This window comes from Trichoderma gamsii (genome assembly GCF_001481775.2).
Source record: "Trichoderma gamsii strain T6085 chromosome Unknown Scaffold_1.2, whole genome shotgun sequence".
Taxonomy (NCBI): domain Eukaryota; kingdom Fungi; phylum Ascomycota; class Sordariomycetes; order Hypocreales; family Hypocreaceae; genus Trichoderma; species Trichoderma gamsii.
Window position 1 is genome coordinate 958,351 of NW_020171338.1, and position 24,970 is coordinate 983,320.

General features: G+C 47.5%; 9 protein-coding genes across 9 annotated transcripts; 6 read left to right on the forward strand and 3 right to left on the reverse strand.

The window, feature by feature from the left end:
- Nucleotides 1–298: 298 nt before the first annotated feature.
- Nucleotides 299–2,066, reverse strand: TGAM01_v200277 (hypothetical protein; the record flags this gene model as incomplete). Its single annotated transcript, XM_018803240.1, has 3 exons — nt 299–912; nt 972–1,049; nt 1,112–2,066. 3 exons carry the CDS (start codon nt 2,064–2,066, stop codon nt 299–301), a joined length of 1,647 nt encoding a protein of 548 aa, XP_018663646.1.
- Nucleotides 2,067–4,383: 2,317 nt separating this feature from the next.
- TGAM01_v200278 (peptidase family M28) lies at nt 4,384–5,970 on the forward strand (the record flags this gene model as incomplete). The annotated part of the gene is made up of 6 exons (XM_018803239.1): nt 4,384–4,750; nt 4,820–4,986; nt 5,056–5,433; nt 5,488–5,630; nt 5,688–5,844; nt 5,896–5,970. 6 exons carry the CDS (start codon nt 4,384–4,386, stop codon nt 5,968–5,970), a joined length of 1,287 nt encoding a protein of 428 aa, XP_018663645.1.
- An 817-nt stretch (nt 5,971–6,787) lies between these two features.
- On the forward strand, nt 6,788–7,874 carry TGAM01_v200279 (hypothetical protein; the record flags this gene model as incomplete). The annotated part of the gene is made up of 3 exons (XM_018803238.1): nt 6,788–7,476; nt 7,543–7,682; nt 7,750–7,874. The coding sequence occupies 3 exons, from the start codon at nt 6,788–6,790 to the stop codon at nt 7,872–7,874; spliced, it is 954 nt and encodes a 317-aa protein (XP_018663644.1).
- An 886-nt stretch (nt 7,875–8,760) lies between these two features.
- Nucleotides 8,761–10,548, forward strand: TGAM01_v200280 (FAD binding domain-containing protein; the record flags this gene model as incomplete). The annotated part of the gene is made up of 5 exons (XM_024548527.1): nt 8,761–8,799; nt 8,854–9,298; nt 9,366–9,427; nt 9,481–10,183; nt 10,244–10,548. The coding sequence occupies 5 exons, from the start codon at nt 8,761–8,763 to the stop codon at nt 10,546–10,548; spliced, it is 1,554 nt and encodes a 517-aa protein (XP_024406742.1).
- Nucleotides 10,549–11,005: 457 nt separating this feature from the next.
- On the reverse strand, nt 11,006–11,689 carry TGAM01_v200281 (hypothetical protein; the record flags this gene model as incomplete). Its single annotated transcript, XM_018803236.1, has 3 exons — nt 11,006–11,030; nt 11,102–11,200; nt 11,283–11,689. The coding sequence occupies 3 exons, from the start codon at nt 11,687–11,689 to the stop codon at nt 11,006–11,008; spliced, it is 531 nt and encodes a 176-aa protein (XP_018663642.1).
- A 1,455-nt stretch (nt 11,690–13,144) lies between these two features.
- TGAM01_v200282 (ent-kaurene oxidase) lies at nt 13,145–15,222 on the forward strand (the record flags this gene model as incomplete). Its single annotated transcript, XM_024548528.1, has 9 exons — nt 13,145–13,351; nt 13,422–13,737; nt 13,790–13,873; nt 13,944–14,040; nt 14,092–14,221; nt 14,283–14,399; nt 14,458–14,629; nt 14,695–14,965; nt 15,051–15,222. 9 exons carry the CDS (start codon nt 13,145–13,147, stop codon nt 15,220–15,222), a joined length of 1,566 nt encoding a protein of 521 aa, XP_024406743.1.
- Nucleotides 15,223–16,707: 1,485 nt separating this feature from the next.
- Nucleotides 16,708–18,435, forward strand: TGAM01_v200283 (hypothetical protein; the record flags this gene model as incomplete). Its single annotated transcript, XM_018803234.1, has 1 exon — nt 16,708–18,435. The coding sequence occupies one exon, from the start codon at nt 16,708–16,710 to the stop codon at nt 18,433–18,435; it is 1,728 nt and encodes a 575-aa protein (XP_018663640.1).
- Nucleotides 18,436–19,431: 996 nt separating this feature from the next.
- On the forward strand, nt 19,432–21,202 carry TGAM01_v200284 (hypothetical protein; the record flags this gene model as incomplete). Its single annotated transcript, XM_018803233.1, has 3 exons — nt 19,432–19,457; nt 19,526–21,008; nt 21,110–21,202. 3 exons carry the CDS (start codon nt 19,432–19,434, stop codon nt 21,200–21,202), a joined length of 1,602 nt encoding a protein of 533 aa, XP_018663639.1.
- A 1,235-nt stretch (nt 21,203–22,437) lies between these two features.
- Nucleotides 22,438–24,444, reverse strand: TGAM01_v200285 (hypothetical protein; the record flags this gene model as incomplete). Its single annotated transcript, XM_018803232.2, has 1 exon — nt 22,438–24,444. One exon carries the CDS (start codon nt 24,442–24,444, stop codon nt 22,438–22,440), a length of 2,007 nt encoding a protein of 668 aa, XP_018663638.2.
- Nucleotides 24,445–24,970: the final 526 nt, after the last annotated feature.

A 24,970-nucleotide genomic window follows, 5' to 3' on the forward strand; every position in this document is an offset into this window, starting at 1 on the left:
TGCATGGACCTCTTTAATCGTTCTTTGATGGAGCCGTACTGTACATGTACCTGCGAGTCTCTCATCGCTCTGCCATGTGAAAAGAAGTAGCTACATAAGGCGGCAGCCATCTTAAATCTCACGCTGGCTTCAAGAGCCGCAAATCTTCCCCATTGCAGTAGCTTCGGCCACAGAGTACAAAACACCGGCTTGAATACTTTGATATGGAGACAGGGTCTATGATTTTACTTCAAACAGCGGTTGCAATGGCTGATACGTCTTTCAATTGATCTCGCGTGAGCAATTTACCCTCCCTCCTTCATGCCTTGACTTTTGCATCCATTTTCGCAAGAACCATGTTAACAATATCTTCTTTGCCTTTCTTCAGCGCCCAATCCAAGATATTCCCCCCACGCAAATTTTTCGCCTCAACATTCGCATCATTATCAAGAAGTAATTGGATAACATGCCGGTTACCAATTTCCACGGCACGCCACAGAGGTGTGCGGCCAAACTCATCAATTATTTCCACATTGGTGCCGTTCTTTAGCTCTCTTTTTATAGTGGTGATATCTCCTTCCTCAATTGCATCGAAAAAAACTGCAGGATCCGTATTAGGGAAGGTATTACTTCGTTTCTTTTGTAAGATTGTGAGTGGAGCAGAGACATCGCCGCTTAGCAGAGGCTGTGTTGAACCAAAGTCTGTGTTCCTGCGCGGAAGGCTAGGACCATCATCTGGATGAGGTTGTTTCTCATGATTCTCAAGCTTTGGTGATTGAGGTGGTGTTTGCGGCCGAGTTAAATCGTTGGCATCGTACAACGTTTCTCCAAGTTTCGGATGGGCCGCGTCTGGAGAATTGTTGTACCAAATCGCCTCTGGACATCCTATTATCTGGGGTGCAGGTTCTGTAGCGCCCTGAGGTTTCTTGGGCGCTGTCAAAACCATGAAAATGTCAGTAAAATTAGATAGGTTTATGCGAATAATGACGTACTGAGCGGAGGAGAATTAGCCGCCTGATGCTGCAAATTATACTCCTTGGAAGCTCTAACACTGCTAGAAGTGATTGAATCTGGAAATGTTTTAGCATGCCTATCGATGGTAAAGTTATATATCCTTTCAAGCCATTTTTACCTTGTATTGACTGAAGCCCGCGGACTTCGCGCTCAGGCACTACTCCCAAGAGGGCCTTTGTACATGCTGCTGCAACTGCCGCAGCATAGTTTTGCCACTTATCGTTTGCGTGCGAGTCTGCATAGTCGCATATCCCTCGAATAACAACACAGGGAAAGTTATTCATGAGTCCTGCGGCCTCCATCTCTATACAGAAGAGGTTGTCGTTATATCTCTTGCAGAGTTTGTCTCGAACCTTGGCATCCTTGACTATTGTATTGCCTGATGCGATCAGTCCATAGTGAATCTTGAAATCGACAAGTCTGGGCTCTCTTTGTATAATCCTGCTCTTATCGCAATCGGAGCAGTCTTTGCGCATATTCGCATGACTATAATCAGACTCAAACAAAAGATCTTCCAGGGAGTCCGGCTTCAGATAGCTTTCATCAATATCAGACATTGCTGTCAATTTTTTAAGATGGCTGCGCATCTCTCTCCGAGTCCGTGGGTCAGCCTGGAATTTTGTCAAAGCTGTAAGCACAGCTGTCGGTGGGCCACATAGGTATCCTCTCGTTTCAAATTGACCACCAGCATGAGCTTTGCCCATATCATGCTGAACGACTCCGGCATTCGTCCCGAGGGCAGAGCAAATGACCACATCTCCGAGTCGTGTTTTGTTAGGAATACCCCCGCCAACCCCTACCATCATGCCGAACTTAATATTAGGAAAAGTAGATGCCATTCTAGTTATAACCGCTGCTGAGTCATTGGTACCAATTCTGCCCATGGGTAGGCCGACAATAACAACGTTGTGTGCGCCGATTTTTCCAAGAGTATAGGTATTCTCATCATTCGCCGGATTGTGGAGATCTCTATGCCTCTCATCGAGCATGTGCATTGCTACTGTTTGCTCAAGCGGCAGCGCACAAATCCACCCGATGGTATACTCATCGTGTCTCAATTGCCTTTCATCCATGGTCGTTATGACTTTTCAGGTTACTGGTTAGAAAAACAGACTGTGATCTTGAAGATCTAAAATTTGAGTATTGCGCTGCGGTTGCTCTATAAATAGTGTGAAGAGGAAAGCCGCGACTCGACACCATTCTATTACTACACATTCTTTGGACTTTAAGCCCACTCAACAACTGGGCACTACTACCTACATCGAAGCTTTCGATAAATCTGGGAATGAACGGGTTGGGAGCAGAAATGCAGCCACATTACTTGGGCGCTGCATTGCAATCTTCCGGCTACATAAATGCTTTCGGAGTAAGTAGAGTGCCCGACTACCCAACTACCCGTTTTGCCAATTATATCAAGCCCAGTCATCAGAGGTGCATTAAAATGAACACGTGGACCGAATAGAAAATCGTAACTAATAAATTGCACTCATTCCAGTTGAACTATGCCAATCAATACGTGGACGAAGGAGAGCTTCGAAACTAATCAGGCAAACTTACACCAGCAAACTACTGATAGCCGCCACATCCGTATTGGGCTCGAATATACATTGAACGTGGCAGCATGCTACATGCAACATTGTCGATCAAAGATTTTTTAAGGTTAGAATGATCAGACTAAATGCCCTAACTTGGTGATGCGTTGGACATCCACATTTGCAATACATCAGGCTCTGCATCACACCAAACTCAAGCAGTGTTTGTCATTGGCAGCGATGCCCCATAATGGGCATACGTGCATTTATCTTGTCTTCTTCTTAAAAAGAATTGACGCCTTTACAATAATTGCATAGAAACCTAGCGCTATGCTTAAATAGAGTGGCTATCACCTAGAAGCAATCATCTAGTTAGCGAATCACTCAGGATCTTTCGTCATTGCATTCGGGTGGTAGTTGGCAAGCTCAAACGCACCAATGCAAGCCTATGTCTTTGTTTGGGCTTACTCTCACCTTCTTTTAAGGACGTCTAGCTACGCACAATATACGTAGACTTAGATTCACTACAGCTATAGCGATATGCATATACTTAGATGCTAAAATTAACCTCTTTGAGCAGCTTGGGTTTTTTTTTCCAAAACAACTTGCAATATCCGACTTCATAACCTGTATCTGATTTAGAGCATTATGGGGTAAGCTTGTAAGTATTTCACTGTCTGCTCCAAACAATAGCATCTTTTTGTTCCAAGAAGCTCGGGTACTGTAGGTTGTAGAGCTTAATTAATTTTTTTTTTTGCTGCACCTCTTGAACATATCTCTGGTGAGCTGGCAATGCAGCAGATCCGCTATTAAGTGCTCTTACATGTGTGAGTGCCCGAGCCTTATGCATGTTATCCATAGCCTGCCTCGCCCAGCATCATCGTGGTGATCCAGCCTATTCAGAAAATTACTTGTACTATGGTTACAATGTGGGATTGGATGTTTACAGTGTTATAATGCTCTATTATCATGAGGCGCTATACATTTAGTCTCATTAAATGTATTGCAACGGGAAAATAAACTGGTGGCCGAGATTGGCGACCATTCTTTTAGATTATAACATGGCACGAGATGTGCATATCTTATTGAAGGTGCTGGGCCCAATAAAAAACTCTTTATATCTCCGTGACGCAGAGTTGGTTTCCTCATTGAGTCATTTCTCGAAGAAACAGAATCACATGTAGATAGATACGTAGAAACCTATCTTATCTGAAGGTTTCGTGTTTGGCTTGAGGAGGTGACCATCATTGGACTCGGATATTCCATGGAATAGAGCTAGGCATTCTGTAATTTGCCTACAGTGTTCACTCTTCAGCAGTAGTGGTATGGGTGTCTGAGGCAGCATGTAAGTGTACATGGCGGGGAAAGGGGCGATTTGTCATACCGTAGCGCGCTCGATGGTATAAATCTGGCAGACGTTCCTGAAAGCTTTACAAACATGGTAACATTGCAATGCAAACATGTAAAATATAGCCTTTCTTAAGTACATGCAGGACATATAACTTGGTAGCCTTATGCGAAGCTGTGACATTGCAACCGCTGTCCACCAGGCTAGACTCAGATTCGCAATTTTAGGCTTCAGCGCGTGCGAAATAAAACAGCTGGAGACGTCCCCTGTTCACGGGGTCTTATCTCTGGGGTACGGGATCCGGCCCATTGGCCTGACAACTCCGCCTTGAGAAGTGGAGTCTGAGACCATCTTAGCTTCACGGTCTCATCAAACAAACACACGACTCCAACTTGACATCCCAATCATCAACTGTGAGGAGCTCTTCCATTACCATCTTCGCGCTGTCATCACATTTCATTGGTCCTAATACTGTAGCAAGAGCTGTAGCGCGACTGCCTGTCTATCACCATGTTGAAGTCAATCTGTACCAGCTCGCTGCTCCTACTGAGCACGGGCTTGATCTCCACGGGCTCCGCGTCCCAGGAGGCGCAAGTCCACCTCACCGCTGGAGCCAAGCAGCATCAAGTCGACCCGGCCATTCTTGCTGCCTTGGAGAAGTACCCAGACCCTGTTGATGCGTTTATTGCGCTGCATCCCGAGGCTGCTGAACAGCTGGCCGAGCCGCGCTTGCTGCGCGTTTTTGGCGAATCGAGCGCCCAATGGATGACAGAAGGAGACAAGATGCGCCTCAAACGCCAGGGAAAGCAATTCACCGATATTACTGGCCACGAGGACTTCTACAAGGAGCAAGTCAACATACTGGCTGGCAAAGCTCGTAAGTTTGAATGCTCGATGATGTACATGTGTATATTTGATTTGGCAATTGCTAATACTAGGTACGCAGACTTGCCCAAGCTCAGCCATCATGGACTAGTGAAGCCCTTGTTGCCTCTTGTCTCTACTGATAAGATGCACGATGTCCTCAAGCACATGACAAGCTATTATACACGATACTTTAACAGTGTCACTGGCGAGCGAAGCTCGCAATGGCTTTACGATCATATTGCCGAGGTATGAGTCGCCGGAACCATCATCATTGTTATTGCTCGATCGCATCAACGTACTAATGACCATGCTCAGATCATCAAGAATGCCCCGTTCCATACTCACATATCTCTCGAGTTCTTCACCCATACATTCCCCCAATCTTCAATTATTGCTCGATTTGAGCCTAAGGTGAGAGATTTCTCGCAGCCGTTGACCATTATTGGCGCGCACCAGGATTCCATGAACTACCTGTTCCCGCTACTTCCTGCTCCGGGTGCAGATGATGATTGCTCCGGTACAGTGAGCATTCTCGAAGCTTTCCGCGTTCTCGCAGAGAGCGGATTCGTCCCCACTAATGGACCGGTTGAGTTCCATTGGTACGCTGCCGAGGAGGGCGGTTTGCTGGGCAGCCAGGCCGTTGCGCGATATAAGAAGGAATCTGGAGCTAAAATCGGCGCCATGATGGAGTTTGTAAGTACATCAGGACATGTGGTCAAAGATTCGGAGTATTAATTCTTCGCTCAGGATATGACCGCGTTCATTGCAAAGAATGCTACCGAATCCATTGGATTCATCGAGACCGAGGCGGATGCGCCTTTGACGAAGTGGGCGGCGGCTCTGGCCAATGAATACATTTCCATCCCTGCCGAAATCTTCACGCTTCCTGCGTAAGTCTCTTTCATTTCTGACTTCCTACGATGTATCATTGTTACTAACGAGCCTAGTGGTGCTGGTTCGGACTACATGTCTTATACACAGCTTGGCTATCCCGCTGCCTTTGCCTCGGAAGGCAACCCGGCTGCTGGTGAATACGACTCGTATATCCATACTGACAAGGACACAATGAACGTCGATGATGAGACTGGGATCTTTTCTCTGGAGGTGAGTAATCTCCGAATGCTTTTGCAAAACAACTTGCTAATGCCACCCTAGCACATGGCACGATTTTCTGAGCTTGCCATTGCGTTCGTCATCGAACAGGCTGGCTGGAACAACAAGTGGAGGTAAAGAGGGCCTGGCCACATGTAGCTATTTTGCCCCATCAAGTTTGTTATTAGCACACTTCATCAAGCCATCTATCTGAAATAGAAATCGTCATGTTTGAGCTGCCCTGTCGGCCATTTAATGACTATCAGCTTTGTGATATTGTGAGCTTGGAACTGGTAAGATAAGTGCTCGCCTCATATCTGTATCCTTGTAAATCTCAGCGTGAGTGCAGGCGTAGCAACCCGAAAACTCGCTTTGAGTGAGGGCCGATAGATGTGTGAAGGCTTATGGACTGGTGCTGAGAAAGCCGATCGTTGTCACAAAGCGAATATTCTACCGAGAGGTGGCCGAGCGGCGCAAAAAGGTAGACGTTCCCAGCATTTTGTAAGCCACAACCGCAGAGATGCAGACTTTTTTTCAAGCCTCTGCGATGATAGAGTTGTATCAATTTAAAGCCGTAGTAACGGTACCACTATTCGCTTAGGCAACAGGACAAAAAAGGCGACCGATGACCGGCTCATATGCCTCAAACAGCATCTCGGAGGATCCGTGACTTATAGGAACGTGATTAGCGCGCCGGAAACATTCAAAGTCGCGTGGAATTGGAGACCTTCCTAATTAGTGCTTCGTATTCTGAAGCATATCTGCGCAATAATATAGTAGCTCACTAATGAACGACAGCCCTTGGTTAGCACGTGAATATGGGCAAAGCCTTGTTTATAAACCTTTAAAGGGCCTCAAGATCCATGTAGACATACGGTGGAAGTTATAAACTTTTATAAGAGTGAGATCTCTCCCGCTAGCGTCATCGATCGGCAGTCGCCTACATATAATCAAAATGATCGTTACAAGCATCAGCTTACTCGCCATATTCGCGACCTACGCGTCAGCCTCCTCCTATTACACTGGGGGCGATACATCAGGTTGCGGCAAAAGTCACTGGTTCAACGGCATCCCGCAGATCCGCACTCTCACATCGAGCGGCGTGGATCGCAGCTATGGAATACACCTACCGTCAAATTACTCTGAGAATAACCAGTACCCAACCATCCTAGGTTTCCATGGCTCAAGTAGTATTGGCTTCTTCTTCGAGGCCGACACTGGCCTCGACGACTCCGAGTATACAGGAGACAAGATCATGGTGTATCCAAACGGGCTCGGGGGAGCATGGGCGGGCGCAAATTATTCTGCGGCCTCAGTCGAAGAAGATCTACAGTACGTCTGGGATGTGTTGGTGGACCTGAGGAAAAATTGGTGCATTGACAGTGCCCGGATTTATGCTACTGGCCTGTCCATTGGCGGAGGCTTTGTTGATACCATTGCTTGCAACGCCACTGTTGGCGGCGAGTTTGCGGCTTTCGCACCTGCGTCTGGGTCTTTCTATACCAACAACGATGATAATCACGAGAACTGTGAGCCTGCTCGTGTGCCTTTGCCAATTCTCGAGTTCCATGGCGGTGCCGACACAGACGTCAAATATGATGGTGGTGAAGGCGAAGGTGGCATTGAGCCCGCTATTCCAGACTGGTAAGTCCTTAAATACTCTCAGTACTTTATTACTTTATTTATCTATACTAACATCTGCATCTGTAGGCTGAGCTGGTGGGCGCAACGAAACGAGTGCGATGAGCAATACGAGCAAGAGGACTTGTTCAATGACGACGTCCACCACCTGAGCTGGACGTGTAATGGCCAGCCAGGCGTAGTACAGCACTACAAGACCGACGACCAGAGTATGAATCTCTAATACCTTTCAGTTCCATATTTGTAGGCTTATTGGACTGACACAATGATTTCTAGAGCACGACTGGGCTTCGACAGGCATCAACTTTTCGCAACTAGCGGCTGGAGACTTGCCAACGCACATCTCGGCCAGTGCCCTTATTCAGAGTTTTTTCTTGAGATTTACGCGTCCAGAGGCTTAGATATCTAATGACTATTCGCAATTTATACTCTTCGCAAAAAGCTCAATATACAAATTACCTTTACTGCTACTAGATGTATGAGGTGAAGTCACAAAGTCATTCGCAATAATTATTCATAATTTATTCTTTGGATCACCATCATTGGTAAAGTAATGCTACGAAATGCGCAGCTTCCATACATTAATTCACGCATGGAGGGAGCCGCGTTTTCGTGTTTCTGGTATAGTAATTGAGATGGCAATCTTTCTTCTTGATCAAGGAAATTTATTGCGCTATTACGATTAGCAGTGTAACGCTGCAATTAAACTGAGCCTTTACAACGAGGGCTCCACTAACGAGAGAATACGGAAAGAAGAGGCAACGCGATTTCGATCATTCTTCTTCTTATTATAAAATGCTACAAGGTAGCTGCCATTTCGTAATACTGCTCAGATTCGTCTTTGGGGTTGCCAGCGAAGCTTACAAGAGCTGTCGGAGGTCTTTGGGAAAATCTTGGCACTGGCTCGTAGCTACCTACCCAAAATGGAATTTTTTCCCCTTCAAGTACAAGTCCAGAGCTTAATTCTGTGAGAATAAACTTAAGTTAAATATTGGACAGCTTAATAATTCGTGTTAGTAAACAGCTATTGGATCACAATACACTTATACCTTTGTGACGATGTGGTGGCTGCTGAGGTCAGATCTTGTGAAACGAGACGATCGTTATAAAAATCTTCTTATAATGTGAAGTGAACCCCAGATTCCGTTCTGAAGAATGAAATATCCAAATTTCCTTGACTGAAAAATATCTTAAAGACGTATTGTAACTGAAATTGGCTTCCTTTAACTTTTCTACTTTTTTTCCTCAGCCTCCGGATCTTTATAGCGCACGACGAAGGGAGCAAATATGCTTACTGAACTTGCTATGGACTCTGTCAAAAAAGCTGTATGTCTATTACATTTCTCTGAAACTAACACGGCTAACAAATGATAATTGTAGACCTTGATCCTTCATGAAAAGCTAGGTGCCAATAAGGTGATCTTTCCTAACGATAGCCAAGATACCACTCATCGAAGCTCCGGTGAACGGGATCCCTCTTTCTATATGCTTGCTCAGGCGACAGAGGTCACTCCTGCTTGCAGTGTTCTCCCAGCTGATACTGAAGATGTCGTATCAGCAATTGATATTCTACGGGAGGCTGGAGCTACATTTGCTGTCAAGTCTGGTGGCCACAGCACGTATAGTACTGGTTCAAATGTTGAAAATGGTATCGTTATTAATCTATGCCACTTAAAAAACATCAATATCTCTGTGGATCAAAAATCTGTTACTGTTGGAAGCGGCTGCAGGTTTGGCGAGGTTTATAGCAAGCTGGCAGATCTGAAGCTTGGTTGCGTTGGAGGAAGGGTTTCGAGCGTTGGGGTCGGAGGGCTTGTTTTGGGAGGTATGGTGTATTATTCCAGGCCTTCAACCTCCTTTGCAATGTCACGCTAATTGACTAATAACTATAGGTGGAATTTCCTTCTTTTCTTCTGAGAGAGGACTTGCGTGCGATAATATTATAAGCTACGAGGTAAGAGTTTATTTCTTTGAGTCGCAATTAGCACTGGCTGAAAACAAGTAAAGCTCGTCCTAATTAGCGGCCAAGTACTCAAAGTCACTCGGGAATCATATCGTGACCTATTCTGGGCTATGAGAGGCGCTGGCTCGTGTTTTGGAATTGTTACTCGTTTCGAGCTCAAAACTTTCGAAATGGGAAAGATTTGGGGAGGTACTCGAACATATGCTCATGAGCATGAGACGGCAGTCTTTGACAGCTTTGACACATTTGTTCAAACAGGAGCCGTAGCCAATGCTCTGGCACAGGCATACATCATTGGAACTGACGCCGCAAAAGATGGTAATTACATTTATAGTGTGACTATGTCCCACGGCAGTCCTGAAGAACCTCCGGTTTTTGATGACTTTAAACATCTTACGCCTCTTGAATCCACGACTCAAACTCGCACTCTGAAAGACCTTTGCGACGAACTTGACACCCACATGGAAGCCGGTATTAGGTATCTAAGCATTGATGGAAAAGAGAAGCATCCAATGAGCAAAGAGCTGATGGAGTTTCTTAGGTATCATATCCTCGCTTTGTCCATCAAATATGATCGCGAAACATTGAAGGAGATTATCGATCTCTATGCCGAAGGAGCGATGCTTTTAAAAGACCAGGATGATTTCGCACCAGCATTCGTATGCCAACCCCTACTCCCAAGCATGCTGCCAAAGGATGACATCGGGAATCCTATGGGGATTAAGCCTGAAGATGGGCCATTGATATGTAAGTTGGGGCTATGCACATTGACATTAGATATCTGCGTATTGACACATCATACAATAGTATTTACTCCTGTTTGGAGGTGGACAGAAAAAAAGCACGATGAGGCGATCCGTAAGGCAGCAAATATATTCGAGGAAAAAGCTGAAAAAGCTGCTCGATCCCGTGGGAAATTCCACAGGTACAGAGTTCTTAACTATTCCACAGCTCATCAAGACGTTTATGGTGGTTATGGCGAAGAAAACAGGAAGCGCCTTCTGGAGATAAGAGACAAGTATGACCCGGTCGATATTATGTCAAAACTTCGTCCCGGTATTATACAGCTCCTCCCTCAGAAAAACACTGGTGTATATGGGAGTGATATGTAACTTAACTTTGCATGAATCTCACTTTAATTCTATATTTTCATCGTGATCCCTTCCAGAAGTACATAACTATACGTAGCAGCTATCCTGTGCCCTGCTACTTCTTGTATCTGTTGATTGCCATGGACACTCTTGCACCTGATGACCGCTCCCGTGGCTTTCAACCCTGTCAGAAATTGTTTGGGTAATGACGGTAGACACTGGGATAACGTTTCTGTCATCCCTCTGCGACCCTTCCCATCCGATTGGTTGCGGCGATGATGTGACAATTTCCGGTAGCTTATACTGATACTGTTCTCGGTGGCTCCACGTAGGGCTATTTAATCTCTCTTTTAAAGCGTAGTCTCTTGGTGTAACTGAAAAGCTTCTTGGACGGAGAAGCGACATCGATCGAAGAGAAGAGTATAGCCTGCTTTGTGAAAATATTTTGAGCCACCAACTGTACACACCTGGCGCGCAGCTAACAATGATCGTTCCAAAAGTGTCTACATATCTGTAGTGATCTTAGCTTCAAGCCTTACGTCGTAGTCATGTAATGTCAGACGTGCGAACTTACGCGGTAATAGATACATTCGCTCCATTCCAGGTTGGGTCGTCAGTGCTGTTCATGACGATTATTCTGTAAGCGAGTCCAACGGTACTTGTCACAATGATGCTATGCATGATAAGTCGTCGTTAGAATGTAGACTCGGGCTTTCCAGTAAATAGATGTTGGATTGCGGAAGGACGAAACTCACGCAAAGCCAATTAGAAACACGATGATCAGACCGCGCTTCTTGTTTTTGTCCATATTGAGACTTGAAATGATAGGAAAAGGTAGGACAAATATGGCAATGTCAATCAACAGTGTGCAAGCGCCAACAGCTACAGTCACCGGCGCACCGGTACCGCATCTCATCATAAGCTTGAAGTCCCAAATCTCGTGCCCATGCGGAACGCAGAGCACTGCGAATAGGCCTATATGCGTGATTGTTCCCATGGAAAGTAAGACGAAGAGGGCATAGCAGGCAATTCGAACCCACCGAAGGCTGCCAAAGACGCGGATAAAAAATGCCAAGATGGAGGCTTTGGAAAGCCAGTTGCCGATGGCGCCAAAGAATTGAGATACCACATGCCTCTGCAGAGGTTCGGGCAAAGAAGGCATCGTTAGCTTTTATCATGATGGTTTATTAGAGATACTTACTTTTAACACCCATGGCGAGACAACGCTTAGGGGCAGATCCGAAGCGTGTCTTCCAATACCTCTTCCCAGTTCTTTCAGTGAAGCATACGGAGATAAGCATCATGGCAATCACGATCGAACGATGGAAAAGCTCATTCTATGAAGTAAAGCTGGCTTACCGGCAGTCAGCAGCCCCCAATACACCAATACTGCGATCTCTGATCCGAGGCAGAAGCCTAAAAGTGTTAGATGGTTATCATTATGCTCAAAAATAGAAGAGACTTCTTAGTCTCTACTCACAGTCATCCAGAGATAGACGCCCGATATGTTTGTAGGAAGCATAGAGACGCAAGGTGACAATGATCGCGCTCAAAGCAATTATGATAGATCCAATTGCAACGTTTACGGGCGCCAATGAGGGGCCGCTCATAAAGTCTGGCGGGCTACCCTCTGGGTTTGGGGCAAGCGGCGTCAATGAAGGATCCATGTTGCTATTAAAACGAATCGTGTTATTAGAAAACTAGCGAGCAATTGAATGCTTCTTCTGAGAAAATGGAGCGACGCGAGGCATGAAAACGTCGGCAGAGCGATTGAATCCAGATAAAGAACTATTAGACTAGAGATGCGTAGGAGCACCGACACATCACTTTTTTGTCTCAACAGAAGTAAACCACCACAACTCAATTTTGCCCCCATGACACATGAAGGAATCTTGGCGTAGGTAACACAAGTAAAATAGCCACAGCGCTGCGCCATGCCACATCGAGCCGTGCTCCGCAAGGATTCTAGTAAGTCGACACATTTGCTTTGGATTTTGTGTCACCCGAATCCAATGCGAGATAATACGAGGTCAGCCTGATCCAAATCCTTATGCGACCTCGTCATGTAAGGGAGATATACATGTATGGCTGGAGACGCTAGCTAAGTTTATTTTCGGATGGCAGATCTTACTCCATGAAACCATGAAAGGAAATGATCTTCCCGCTGCAAAAAGGACCATCAGGGGGATTCAGTTACAGCCTTCGACATATTTCTACAGTATATGGCGTGGACGATGAACATCAGACGGAGATGTAGACGAAATAAGTACCCAATTACCGAATGTGATTCAGGTCCCGAGTGTTGACTCTTTATGTCTTGGTAGGGATTTTGAGACGAACGCGCGTTGCTGGCTATGCGAGGATTCATCCATAAGAATAGGAACAGATGGTTTCTTACTTCCCATAGGACTACAGAGCTCAGCCTTGCTCGCCTTAGACATCTTACGTGCATTTTAATCAATATACTGTTCTGTTTATATAAAAGCGATAAAGCTTCGAGAGTGTATATATATTGACAAGGCATAAATTTCGTCCACTATATGGAGAGTAAGCCAGTGTCATATTACTTCTCTGTGTATACATTTCTCTATCTACGCATCAATACTTCTTCCCAATTATGGATCCCTTAATCTCTTTAATCTTTGGCAGCTTTGTTATCTACCTTCTCTTCATGCCTACTTCGTCCAATAAATATGGCTATTCATTGAGCTCAGCCAAATCAGGCACTCTGGCATATATGCCAAGCCTATTTGCGGCAGTAAAACAGCGCTTCGACGCCTGGATGTTTCTGTTTAGAGGGCCTAGTATGATCCAAGAGGCATATGTAAAAGTAACTGTCTTCCTTAGATATGACTTTGTTCCATCTTGACCTATATCTCTAACCCAAATGGTAGGCCGAGGGAAACCCATTCTGGATTCAAGCACCTGAGAATCGGTATCTCGTAGTCTCGTCATGGGAACACATCAAGGAAATCGATGCTGCCTCAGAGGATGTGCTCTCTCTCCAGGCTGCTGCTAAAGAGATATTGCAGCCACGATATACGATGCAGAACTTCAACTGGCTTGACAAGAAAGGAGCGGATGGAATGCCGCTTATCAGAACGCTCAGGACTCTTCTCACGAATCACCTCCCCGACATCTTGCCAGATGTTCGCCGGTCCATGTCTGTTCTCCTTGATCGCACACAAGATTCGCGGCCGATTGTAAACGGTAAGTTATCGCCTAGATGTTGTACTGGAATGCGCTGTTAACGGTTCAAAAGGATCTTACACTTCACCAGTTTTCCCAATAATCATTGAAGCAATCTCCGTCACGAATGCAGCCGCTTTCTTTGGAAGCGAGCTTAGTAAGTAATCAAGCCCTGCATGCAATCTAGAGTATAACTCTTTCAGCGGCTAATACTCCATGATTGTTAGGCCGCGATAAAAAATTTATGGCCGCGGCAATTGGCTTCATTGAGCAAACTCTTTTGGCCGCAGAAGCTATACGCGTGCTTCCCAAAGCCATCGCACCGTAAGAAATTATTCGCATGTTCACAGACCATTTCTAACATTGGCAAAACAGGTTTATTGGCAACATGATAGCGAAGAATCTTGGCTCGGGTAAGGCCATATACGATGCATTGATACCTATCGCCGAGGAACGACTAGAAGAGAGAGCGCAAAAGAAACTCGGACATGTTGTGCCTGAATACGTATGTACTCCCCTCCTTAATGCAGATCTGTCATCATGTTTCGCGCTGACAAGTATGACAGCATGACTGCATACAATGGGTCATGGAATGTTCGCCAAGATCAAAGCCATGGTCTGCGGAGAGAATAGTCCATGAGCTTATGGCACTTTGGTTCGGCTCAGTGCATATAACCTCAACGGTAATAAGTCTCTGTATCCTGTTCGCGATCGTTCAAGCTAAAGATAGAATCATGTTAGACCGCTTGCATTGCTCTACATCACCTATGTCTTCACCCAGAGTACGTTGAACCCCTAAGAAACGAAATTGAGAGTACTGGATGGGCCCAGTTCGAACAATCGGGAGGCAAAGCCTTCCCTCTGCTAGACAGCTTCATGAAAGAATCCGCCCGGATCAATCCTGTAGAATCAGGTGAGCCAACTCAAACCCCAAAGAATATTCCGACAGCATTGAATACCGAGTAACAAGTATTTTAGTGAGCTCTCGCCGCATGGCTCTGAAACCTTTTAAGTTGTCCGACGGCACTAGAATCGAGGCAGGCGAATGGATCTGCACTGCTGCTCGAGGTATGATGTTGGATGCGCGCTATTACACGGCTCCGCAAGAGTTCCAAGGCTTTCGATTCGTTGATTCCAGCATCCTTAAGAATAAGCTTGCCGGCGAATTTGTTTCACAAGTGCAGGGGACGCCATCCAACTTTACCGACATTGGTGACTGGCAGCTATGGGGCACAGGACGTTCTGCATGGTAAGCATTTCGCGTGTATTTTTATACAGCATCCTCATCCCCAGACTGAGACAACCAGGCTGACACTGAGAACTAATGCACACAGCCCTGGCCGATTCTATGCGACCGCAGTCATGAAGACCCTCCTTGCATTGTTTATCACCAAGTATGACATGCAGCTTGAGGAAAAGGCCACTGCCCGATACTTCGCTTGGCGTACTTTCATCTACCCGTATGCAAGCACTAAAGTGATTCTCCGCCCTCGGGCTGCTCTATAATCATTTTTTTCTCTAGAGAAAGAAAACTGCGAGACAGATATGTTTGTTTGATAGTAGCTAGATTTTTTTTTCCTTGTTTCGTATCGCTATAGACCAGAATGTTCAGATACGCATCTATTGAATTGAGTATTGCTTTCTGACACAATCACATGGCTCCTTCTAAGCGACATACCAAAGGCGGAGTAGGTGACACAGCCGTTGGCTTCAACCAAGACATGTGCATGCAGCCAGAGGATTCGACGATCATACACAAAACCAACAGCAAGAGTGTGTCCATGCGGCTTGCCTGCCTGTTGAGACAGTGTGAGCTCTACGCGAATTTAAGGGAGCGATTTCTTCTCATTTCTGACCACAAATCCATCCATCGGGCTCTCATCTGGCAAACATTTCTATCTACTAGTTCGCGAACTCTACGTCGTACTATTGAACAGCCTGCAAAGAGCTACGGCGACAGACTCTTCCCGCCACCATGTTTGAACAGTTTGCTTGGCGCCATATCGTGCCCTTATTCGTCGCATCGGCCACGACATTCGGCGGCCTGTGGCCATTTTGGGCGCCGCGAGATGCCATGCTCGAGTTTGGCCTGCCAGCGCGCATCGCAGACTCGCCCACTGCGCAGCCCGTCATGGTGGTTTCCTCGGCCCGTACCACCGCTCTAGGACTGTTGATGTTCATCTTCTACCAGCAAGGCAAATTCGCTGATGTGGATATCGTCATGTCGGTAATGGGCGCCTATCTGGGCGTTGCGGACGGTTATGTGTGCTGGAAGGAGGGAATGCCCGACAAGGCTGTGTTTCGCTGTGTCTCGGGCATGGTGATCGCCGGCTGCGGGATGGTTGGATTGACGGAAGGATTTTGAAGGGAGGATAGGAATAAGGGACCAACGAAGGATCCGAACCCCATGTCCAGAATAGAATTGTAATTGGAGAAACCATTGGATAGGGTTGGGGGCCAAGATAGCTTTAAACGCACGGTTACGCAACCGGCTCCTGTGTCTCGCCGAGAGCCTCGGAGGATTGGCCCACGATGTGAGACATGGTTTAGAGATCGACAGAGTGCAGCGTAGCAATCTAAAAACAAATGACTGCCGTGTGAATATGCAGAGGAATGAGTGCACTGGTTGCAACGTAAGGAGAGTCATATTGGGGCAATGCAAGTAACCGGACAGTTCACTAAGCCTTGGACTCGCATGCGCTGCGTAACATTGCGTCAAATGGATCACAAATCGGATGCTTCCTAACAGCTTTCAGCTCTTGAGACTGTTCTACTATACGAGCGCGCCTTGATGGGTTATCGGCATACGGGCCTTTGTTCATTGCATACACGAATTGGTGCCTGTTCATGCCACCGAAGAAGTCGTCATATTGGACCAACAGCGATCCCCTATTAACTGCAGAACCACATACTTTCTCCGAAGCATAGAACAAAGAGGGCAAAAAACCATCGTATCCTGCGTATCGCAGTCGTCTTCCGCAAGCTATCAAGATGGGCGACTCCGGTGGAATCGTGAGCTCAGATGTTCCCGTTGACCAAGTCCAACCATCAGCAACAGAAAACCATGAGGAAGAGATTCAAGTTGCTCAGTCAGAGACATTTAAGCACTCATGGCGAGTATGGTGTGTCTTCCTTGTCCTATGTCTGCTATCCTTCATTTCTGCCATCGATGCCACCATCGTCACCACCTCACTACCAACAATCACGCGCGACATTGGCGGTAGCAAAGAGTATGTTTGGGTCGTCAATTCATTTCTCTTCACATCAACGGTACCGCAGCCACTCTTTGGACAGATCTCCGACATATTTGGTCGGAGAAATCCCATGATCTTCGCTATAGCTCTATTTGCCATAGGCAGTGGGCTCGCCGGTGGTGCCCAGAGTCCTGGGATGCTTATTGCTGCTCGAACCATCCAAGGTCTCGGCTCAGGAGGACTTTATGTGCTCTCTGATATTATTGTCTGCGATATGGTCCCTCCCAGGCATCGTGGCCCTTACTTGAGTGCTATCCTTTCTACTGCAGCCATTGGAACGACTATTGGGCCCATCATTGGCGGTGCTCTGGCGCTGAAGAATTGGAGATGGATATTTTGGCTTAACCTGCCGGCATCAGGGCTTGGGTTTCTTGCCATTGTCCTCATTCTCAACGTTAAATACAAGCGCAGCCCAAGCTGGCGCCATGCTCTTGCTCGAGTTGACTTCCTCGGCAATGCCATCTTCGTCCCGTCCATGGTGAGCATATTCTTTGGCCTGATTATGGGCGGCACGCGTGGCTATTCGTGGAAATCATGGAGGATAATCTTGCCCCTTGTTCTTGGAGTCCTTGGCTGGATCGCATTCCATATACATCAAGCCTCGTCCATTTGTCGAGAACCAAGCATGCCGCCTCGCCTGTTCAAGCACCGAACATCGTCTGGAGGGTTCATCATCATCTTTCTAGGAGCAGTTATCCTCCAGGCCATCAACTATTTCCTACCTGTCTACTTTCAGGGAGTGAAAGGAGTAACTCCCTTGATGTCAGGCGTTTATTTCTTGGCTTTTGCTCTCGCCATCATGCCGTTTGGTGGAATGGCTGGAGCCTTCATGTCTAAGACTGGCCTATACATACCCCTACATTGGTTAGGATTCGCGCTTAGCGCTATCGGAATTGGCTTGTTCTCGACATTAGATGAAAGCTCCTCCCGGGCAGCGTGTATTGGTTACCAAGTAATTGCCTCGGGCGGTACAGGCATCATCTTCACCGCGACACTGCCTTCTACTCTAGCGGCGCTTCCCGAGTCAGATGTGGCGGTAGCGACAGGTACCTATTCCTTTGTGCGGTCGTTTGGGCTTGTCTGGGGTGCTACCATGGCTTCCATCGCCTTCAATGGCCAAATAAATTCTCACATCAGTTCTATCAACGATCAAGCAATACGCAATTTGCTTGTAGATGGTGGTGCATACGCATTTGCTGCTGTGCAACATGGTGGCATATCCGACTTACCAGAACCTACACGGAACCAGGTAATTGATATCTATGTAAGGGCTCTCAAGGTAGTCTGGTGGATTGTCACATCTGTTTCTGTCGTGGGATTTTTATGTACCTTTATTGAGAAACATGTTGAACTTCGCAACAGCCATTCTACGGAATATGGGCTTGCGGACAAAGAATCCACAACGAGTAATAGTCTGGAAAAGGGCGGCCAGCATCTCATATCAGGTGTATCTGATAACACATGATTATAGAGCAGGTTGGCTTATCGAGATATTTTCAGCAATATCTCTTGAAATATACATATTTTTTTCTTTTCTGCTGATATAATTGCTGGTAAACCATATTCATGATTAAATATATGTGTGTCTTAATGAACTGTCTTATCTTTGCGCCACTTCTTGGGTTTGAAGCTAGTTCTATACGATTGACTATTATCGCTTGTTTGCCTGCGTCAAAGGACTAAAGGATTCGCTATTTTAGTGTTGACTTTTAAGGTACAATGCTCGTTCCAAAGCCATGAATGTTGGTGAGAGACGTTTTAGTGCTGATAAGCTCAATGTGGATTTTCCTAGTTCTGGCAGTTGTCTGGATAATGAACAGCCAGTTACAGAGCAGTAGAGCGTTAGAAACAAGCAGGCTTTTTACGGCGAGTTAGGTACTTAGTATTTGCCCCTAAGGCGCTCTAAATCCTGCGACCACCTGGCGAATTCTTAGTTGCAGACTTACTAAGTGCAAGGCGTACATGTATCTACCTAGCAAGTCAGATATAACAGCAATAACATCTAGTAACAGCGAATCTAGTTTCGCGAGTTGGTTGTAAGAGATAATGATGAACATCAATTATCAAAAAAGAAGAAGAATTGTTTTAATACTGGTTGCCTATCCACTTACTCGCGTAATCGATGCACTGCCGAATCTCTTCTTCATTCGGAGATTAACAGGATAGGTACCAAAGCACTAAATAGCGTCACGTCACTGGTGCATACCAAAACGAGTAATCGTTTCGATTAGTACCCCGCAGTGGGTGCCGCTTGATCCGCGTAAGAGTGTCGCCGCGAACTATTTACGCGTGTAGTTGGGAAGGATTCGAACATAGCCACTCCTATTTAAGGTATAGGACTCTGTCAATCATTCAGCCATTCTCTGAGGTCTTGAAATAAAAGGGGTGGTTCATCGAATACTTATTTGATGTTGATATATCTTAATCCAAAATTTACGATAACCGCGGACAATCGACAAACATGTCGGGCAATGACGATTATGATAGGTGTGTATAAGTAGACCCTGAGGAGGAAGTATAGCCATGTCATTAGAGAATTCTAATTTTTCGTTTAGGTATCTGCAACCCAGAGGTAGAAGAGGCAGAGCCTTTAGGGGTCAGTATGACGATGATAGAAATGGGTCTTTATCGCCATCGAGTTCTCACTCTCAGAATGGTAGACCTAGAGGGCTGGTGAGCGGCCTTGTCAGAGGCGTGGCCGCTGGTATAGGTCTGGCCTCTGAGAGCTACCATAATCACAAAGAGAAGAAGAAAGCACAAGAAGCTGCTGCCACAGCTGGAGAAAGCTCAAGATCGGCCGAGAATGATGAAGCGCAGCCACAGCACCACGGCTCACATCAAGGCGAGGAATATGACTCTTCAGATAGCGACGAACATGATGGGCCCTTGAAGGCTGACCCCGAGACATCTCGAAATCTGGAAGAGGCAGCGTGGAACCTTGATGCCGCTCAATCACAACTAGAGCCACCACCCGACTATGCTACCGTTATGGAACAGGACATTGACGCCAACACGATGGCTGAAGGCTTCGTACGAAATCATATGCTGCCACCAAGCCACTATCAGAAACTACCAATGCCTGTGATTCTTCCGCAGCGGCGACCAGGAGACCGTGCTCGCGGATTCATACATGCTTATGCACCTTTGCTACAGAACGTGGGCATTGACCAGATGACATTCATGGACTTCATCAAAGAGCTGAATCTGGCAACTGCTCCATCGCCATGGATCAACGCCATCAACCTGGCAGCTGTTGCTGTACAGCATGTCCCCGAACCTGTCACAATTGCTGTTTCCATCGCCGCACAGATAACCACCCAAGTGAGCCTCCAAGCACACAGCCGCTCCAAGACAAACGCCTTTTTGAACAAAGTAAATGCGGAATTCTTCCGTCCACTTGGACTGATAGCCATCATCTTGACCTGGAAGCCGAGCAAGCCTGGCGAAGTCGTCACACAGGTCACCTTTGACGCGGCCATCGATCAAGCTGCTCAGAATGTCTCAGGGTCAGGGTCAGGAGAAAGCAGTGGAATCCGCAACAAAATGCAAGCTTCGCATGGAACAACTGCCTTTGAATGGCCCGAGTCTGCACCGTTGGTGTTTCCAACTTTGGACAAGCTCTCTGCCACTCCTGAAGGGCGACAGGCCGTGGAAGATGCTGAGAAGAAGCAACCTAACGGCATGAAGCGAAGCATGCTGTTCGCGATGGACTACATGGATAAACGAGCTCAGGCTCAATGGGCCAACGATCATCCAGAGAGCCAGCTTGCTCAATTGGGCGTCAAGCCTGAGTTTCACTCACGTTACGCGGATCCCAACCATCCAGCCAGCAGCGGCAGTCTCTTCGCTTTGCTGACGGGCGGTGCCATCGGCGGCGGCGTGAGCGAACGGAGACTAGGTAAACGTGCAAGAAGAGACGCTCGACGCGAAAGGAAAACAGACAGGAGAGAGATGCGAAGAGAGGAAAGAGGGCCGACTATCTTGGGAACCGTTGGGCCCGGAGCCCTAATTCGCGGTATCAAGAAGTTTATAAATGAGGTTCGTTCAGATAATATTTCCGTCTATTGCTTGTCTGCATTAGGCTCTTTCTTCATCTCATTCAAAAGACTCATGAAGGCATTTTGCTAATATTCTTCAAGGATGTTTTGTATCTCATGATCACCAACCTGCCGTCAGCTGAGGAGATGAGAGCGGCTGAACAATTCCTGCAGGCACACCCTCTGCAAGGTTGAGTGATAAAAGAAGGGCATAATATACATGGTTGTTAGCATCAGGATGTAGTCTCATATGAAAGGGTCATATTCCAGCTTTGTTAATATCCTCTCTGCTTTCTTCTAATTCGCCAATTTACGCCACTCAAATATATGAAATCGAAATGCAAAGAAGCACTTAATGCAGTAGAAATGATGCCGTTATCTCGGCTCTTAGCGAGATTGTTCAAAATGCTACGATCAAGCGAAGACTCACGTAGGGTCATATGAGATAGCCGATATTGACGGCCTCCAACGTACGCATTTAAGCTAGGGATGGCGTAGCTATTTCCCAGATCGTATACTCCCAAAGGGGGGGGTAAAGAAAACACCGCCGGTCTGCCCTACTCATTTGTATGTGAACAACGGCGATGTGATTTCTACCCCACATGACTCCGTACTCCGCAGAGACCGATGTACTCCGCAAATATGCCAATCCGAGTAGTGCTAGCCATGGGAACTTCGCTTTCATACCTATGTTGAGAGAAACCAGTACAGGGATACGTCTCCATATCGGAGCGCAGAGCAGTAGCCGGAGGCCGAGTTATTGGTAACATTCTGATATGAAAGAACAAAGCAACATCTTGTTTTGAACGTAGAAATGTCAACGGCTTATTACTGTAAGTTGTATAGATCAATTGTCAGTGAGGCCTCTTTTTACGGTTCATCTAGATATAACCCAGTCTTTTGGAGTAGAGGGCTAAAATCTCGGCAAGTAGTTGGATTGCGCAATCCCGCTGATCAATCCCATTATGTAATTGTTTTAGATACAGTCATCTGACCCATTGCTTCTTGTAAGTGTGGGTTAACTTGCCCACTTATGTGCCAACGATGTTGGTGATAGCGACATGGGCAGTACAAAGCAGAACAGACATACAGACTGCTCTAGTAACGTAATAAAGGCAACAACATCTAGTAATGGCGTCTTCTTTAGACATACCATTATACTATGCTGCCCATTAATTCCTCTTTGATGTGCCTCATTTACCCAATTGAGGAAGCCGGGCCTGCAAGTGAGTGACTACTAAGATGAACTCGACTTATCAACTTTATCAACTTTATCATTGACCTAATGAAACTGTTATTGGAACATAATTTACGTGTACTTGTCTATATCCGTGTCAACTCATCGTAAGCTTACAATTCCCCCTCTTCTTGAATAATGAGAGGTCACTTCCTCAAAACACCTAGCATCAAACACCATCTCAGCTCCAGCCTCACCATAAGCTACACTCTCCACCACACATGCAGTTGCCGCTCAGGTCCAGCACATCCCTGCCTGCTCCAAGACATTGGCGAAGATAAGCTGCTCTTCTCCGCAGGAGGCCGCACATATCCTTGGCGGCGCTCGAGTATGCCAGCTGCATTCGTGCATGGGCGGACTTGCCGCTCTCGCCTGTTCCCATGACCCTCAAAGCCTCTGCATAAACCTGCTCGCGCTCTTCATGGTCGAGATGGGCTGTGCGGGCTCGCCTAGGTCGGGGCAGTTCCTGACATCGCTGCCTCACCGAATCCCTCAGGCCCAGCAGGTCAGCCGCATCGCCAGGGCTAATTCGACGGTCGCGGCACAGGTTGGAGAGCAGGCCCATGCCCTCACACGAATCTGGCGAGCTCGTCTCATCGCCGGGGCACGCACACAGGTCTCCACCAGACCGCTCAAAGGTGGCACAGGCACTGCCGGCAATGCACCCAATATCAATCTTGCCGCGCGTATCGCGGAGCACGACAGCCTCGAGCGCGTCGCACAAGATATCCATGCAGGCGGCAACACCCTCGTATCCAGCCACGGCACCCACCGCAAAGTAGCAGTTGTCCGTAGAGCCCAGCCGGGTATCCGCGCAGAGGTCGCCCACGTCATGGCCGAGCGCTGCTGCGACGCACATCCACGACGGCAGCTTCTCTTGCCAGTCCTCCTCGCTGCCGAGCTCGTAGTGCATGATGGCATCCCACTGGACGCCGTACACCCAAGAGCGCAGCTCCAGGCCGCGCATCAGGCCCAGCGTCGAGATGCATCCGGCGTGCCAGTCCAGGATGGACGACCCGAACTGGACCACGAGCTCGATGAAGGAAATCGTGAAGCGGCCCGTATTCGTATGGCGCGCAAGATCGCCGGCAAACTCTGTGAAGTCGCTGTCCCGGACAAGGCCGTGGTCCAGGGCCGTGAGATAGACGCCGAGCAGCAGCAGCTCCAGGCCTTGCTCCAGCGTGTTGACGTGGTTGTTCAGAAAGAAATAGTGCAGCAGCACCGTCTCGACCGAGCCTCGCGCGCCCTTGGCGATTTCCTCGCTGGCCTTGCCGGCTTCTTTAGCGATGTGACTGCGGCCCGGCCCGGCCAGCCACATTATATCCGCGAAGATTTCCGGCGTCGCTCCCGACCACATGCAGCGCTCATAAGCAAAGTCGATTTTTTCCTTTGTGAGCGCTCGGGAAGACTCCTTGTCTGGTTTTGGAGCGCCATTTGATGTGCCATTTGAAGTGCCATTTGAAGTGCCGTTTGAGGCACCGTTTGCAGCTCCGGGCTGGCTGTTGAATGCTTTGATCCGTCTGGTGGCTGACCTCAGCTGTCTTGAAGTCTCAACAGGCTGCTTCTTCAGCGATCTGCGCTTTTTCGCCGATGCTCTGAGCTGAGCTGCAGACGTCTCCTCTGGTTGGCTTGTTAACTTCGCAATGGCCACCTCAATCAGCACCGCCTGGGACTGGCCACTCGATTCGTGCTTCCGATTGCCGCAGGAACACCAGTGTCTCATGGGTCCGGCGTCGTCCTCGATGGGCTGCTGGCGCTTATACACACCAATAGCAGCAGAGCCTGACCCTTCAGGCTCACGCAACTGTTTCACAGCATTGTCAAGCCCCCAGGATGCCCAACCGTTCTTCAGTGCGTACAGTGAGATGGTGTCGCACAAATCAGCCCTGCGGGACTTGTCTTCACACCTTCCGGGCCGCTCCACCCCTCCGTGATGCACGACTCGTCCACTTCCATCTATGGACCGCAGTGCTACAGTGGCGTCGCGGCATGCAAGCTCTTCACGCAGCTTCCTCAAGAACTTGCTGGGGAGGGGCCGTTCAAGTCCGGAGGCGCATCCAACACAGACCCCCACGCCCTGCCAGCAGATGCTCACCTTGCATGACTGGCAAAGAGTGATATTGGCATCGTCCAGTGTGACACCGCTCCAAGATTGGCCCTTGGGAGGCCAAAGAGCAACACGATTTCTTAGCTTAGACATTGTTTCATACAATTTGACTCGAGTGAATGTGATTTAAGAAGTGATGTTTCTGCCTACTCTGCGCATTAATGCGGGCAGCTGCGGGCGACTTATATACACGCTTGAATAGTGGCATGACGGCGGGGAACCGTCCTTGCCGGCGTCTCTAGATCACAACGGGGCAAACGATTCATGGACGTCGTGTCTAGCAAGATGGATCTCAGTACTTGTCATTGGCTAGCTAGCCTTGCGTTATCAGCAATGCAAACGCATGTTGGTTGACCCTCGTAACTTGTTCTCCATCCATGATTACTAGTTCTCCATACGGGAGGTCGGACAATGTCTGCGGGGTCAAACACGCCCAAAAGGCTCGGAAGGACTCAATTCACCGGATATCTTCAGCTTGAAGATGGACTCATGAAGCCGAAGTCAACAGGATTCTTCTGTGATAGCCTCGAGCTGGATCAGGTGGGAACCAAGGCATAATAGTGTATCGTACAAGTAATATTTCTCGTGGTCAGTTGATGTGACGGCACATCTACCTGGT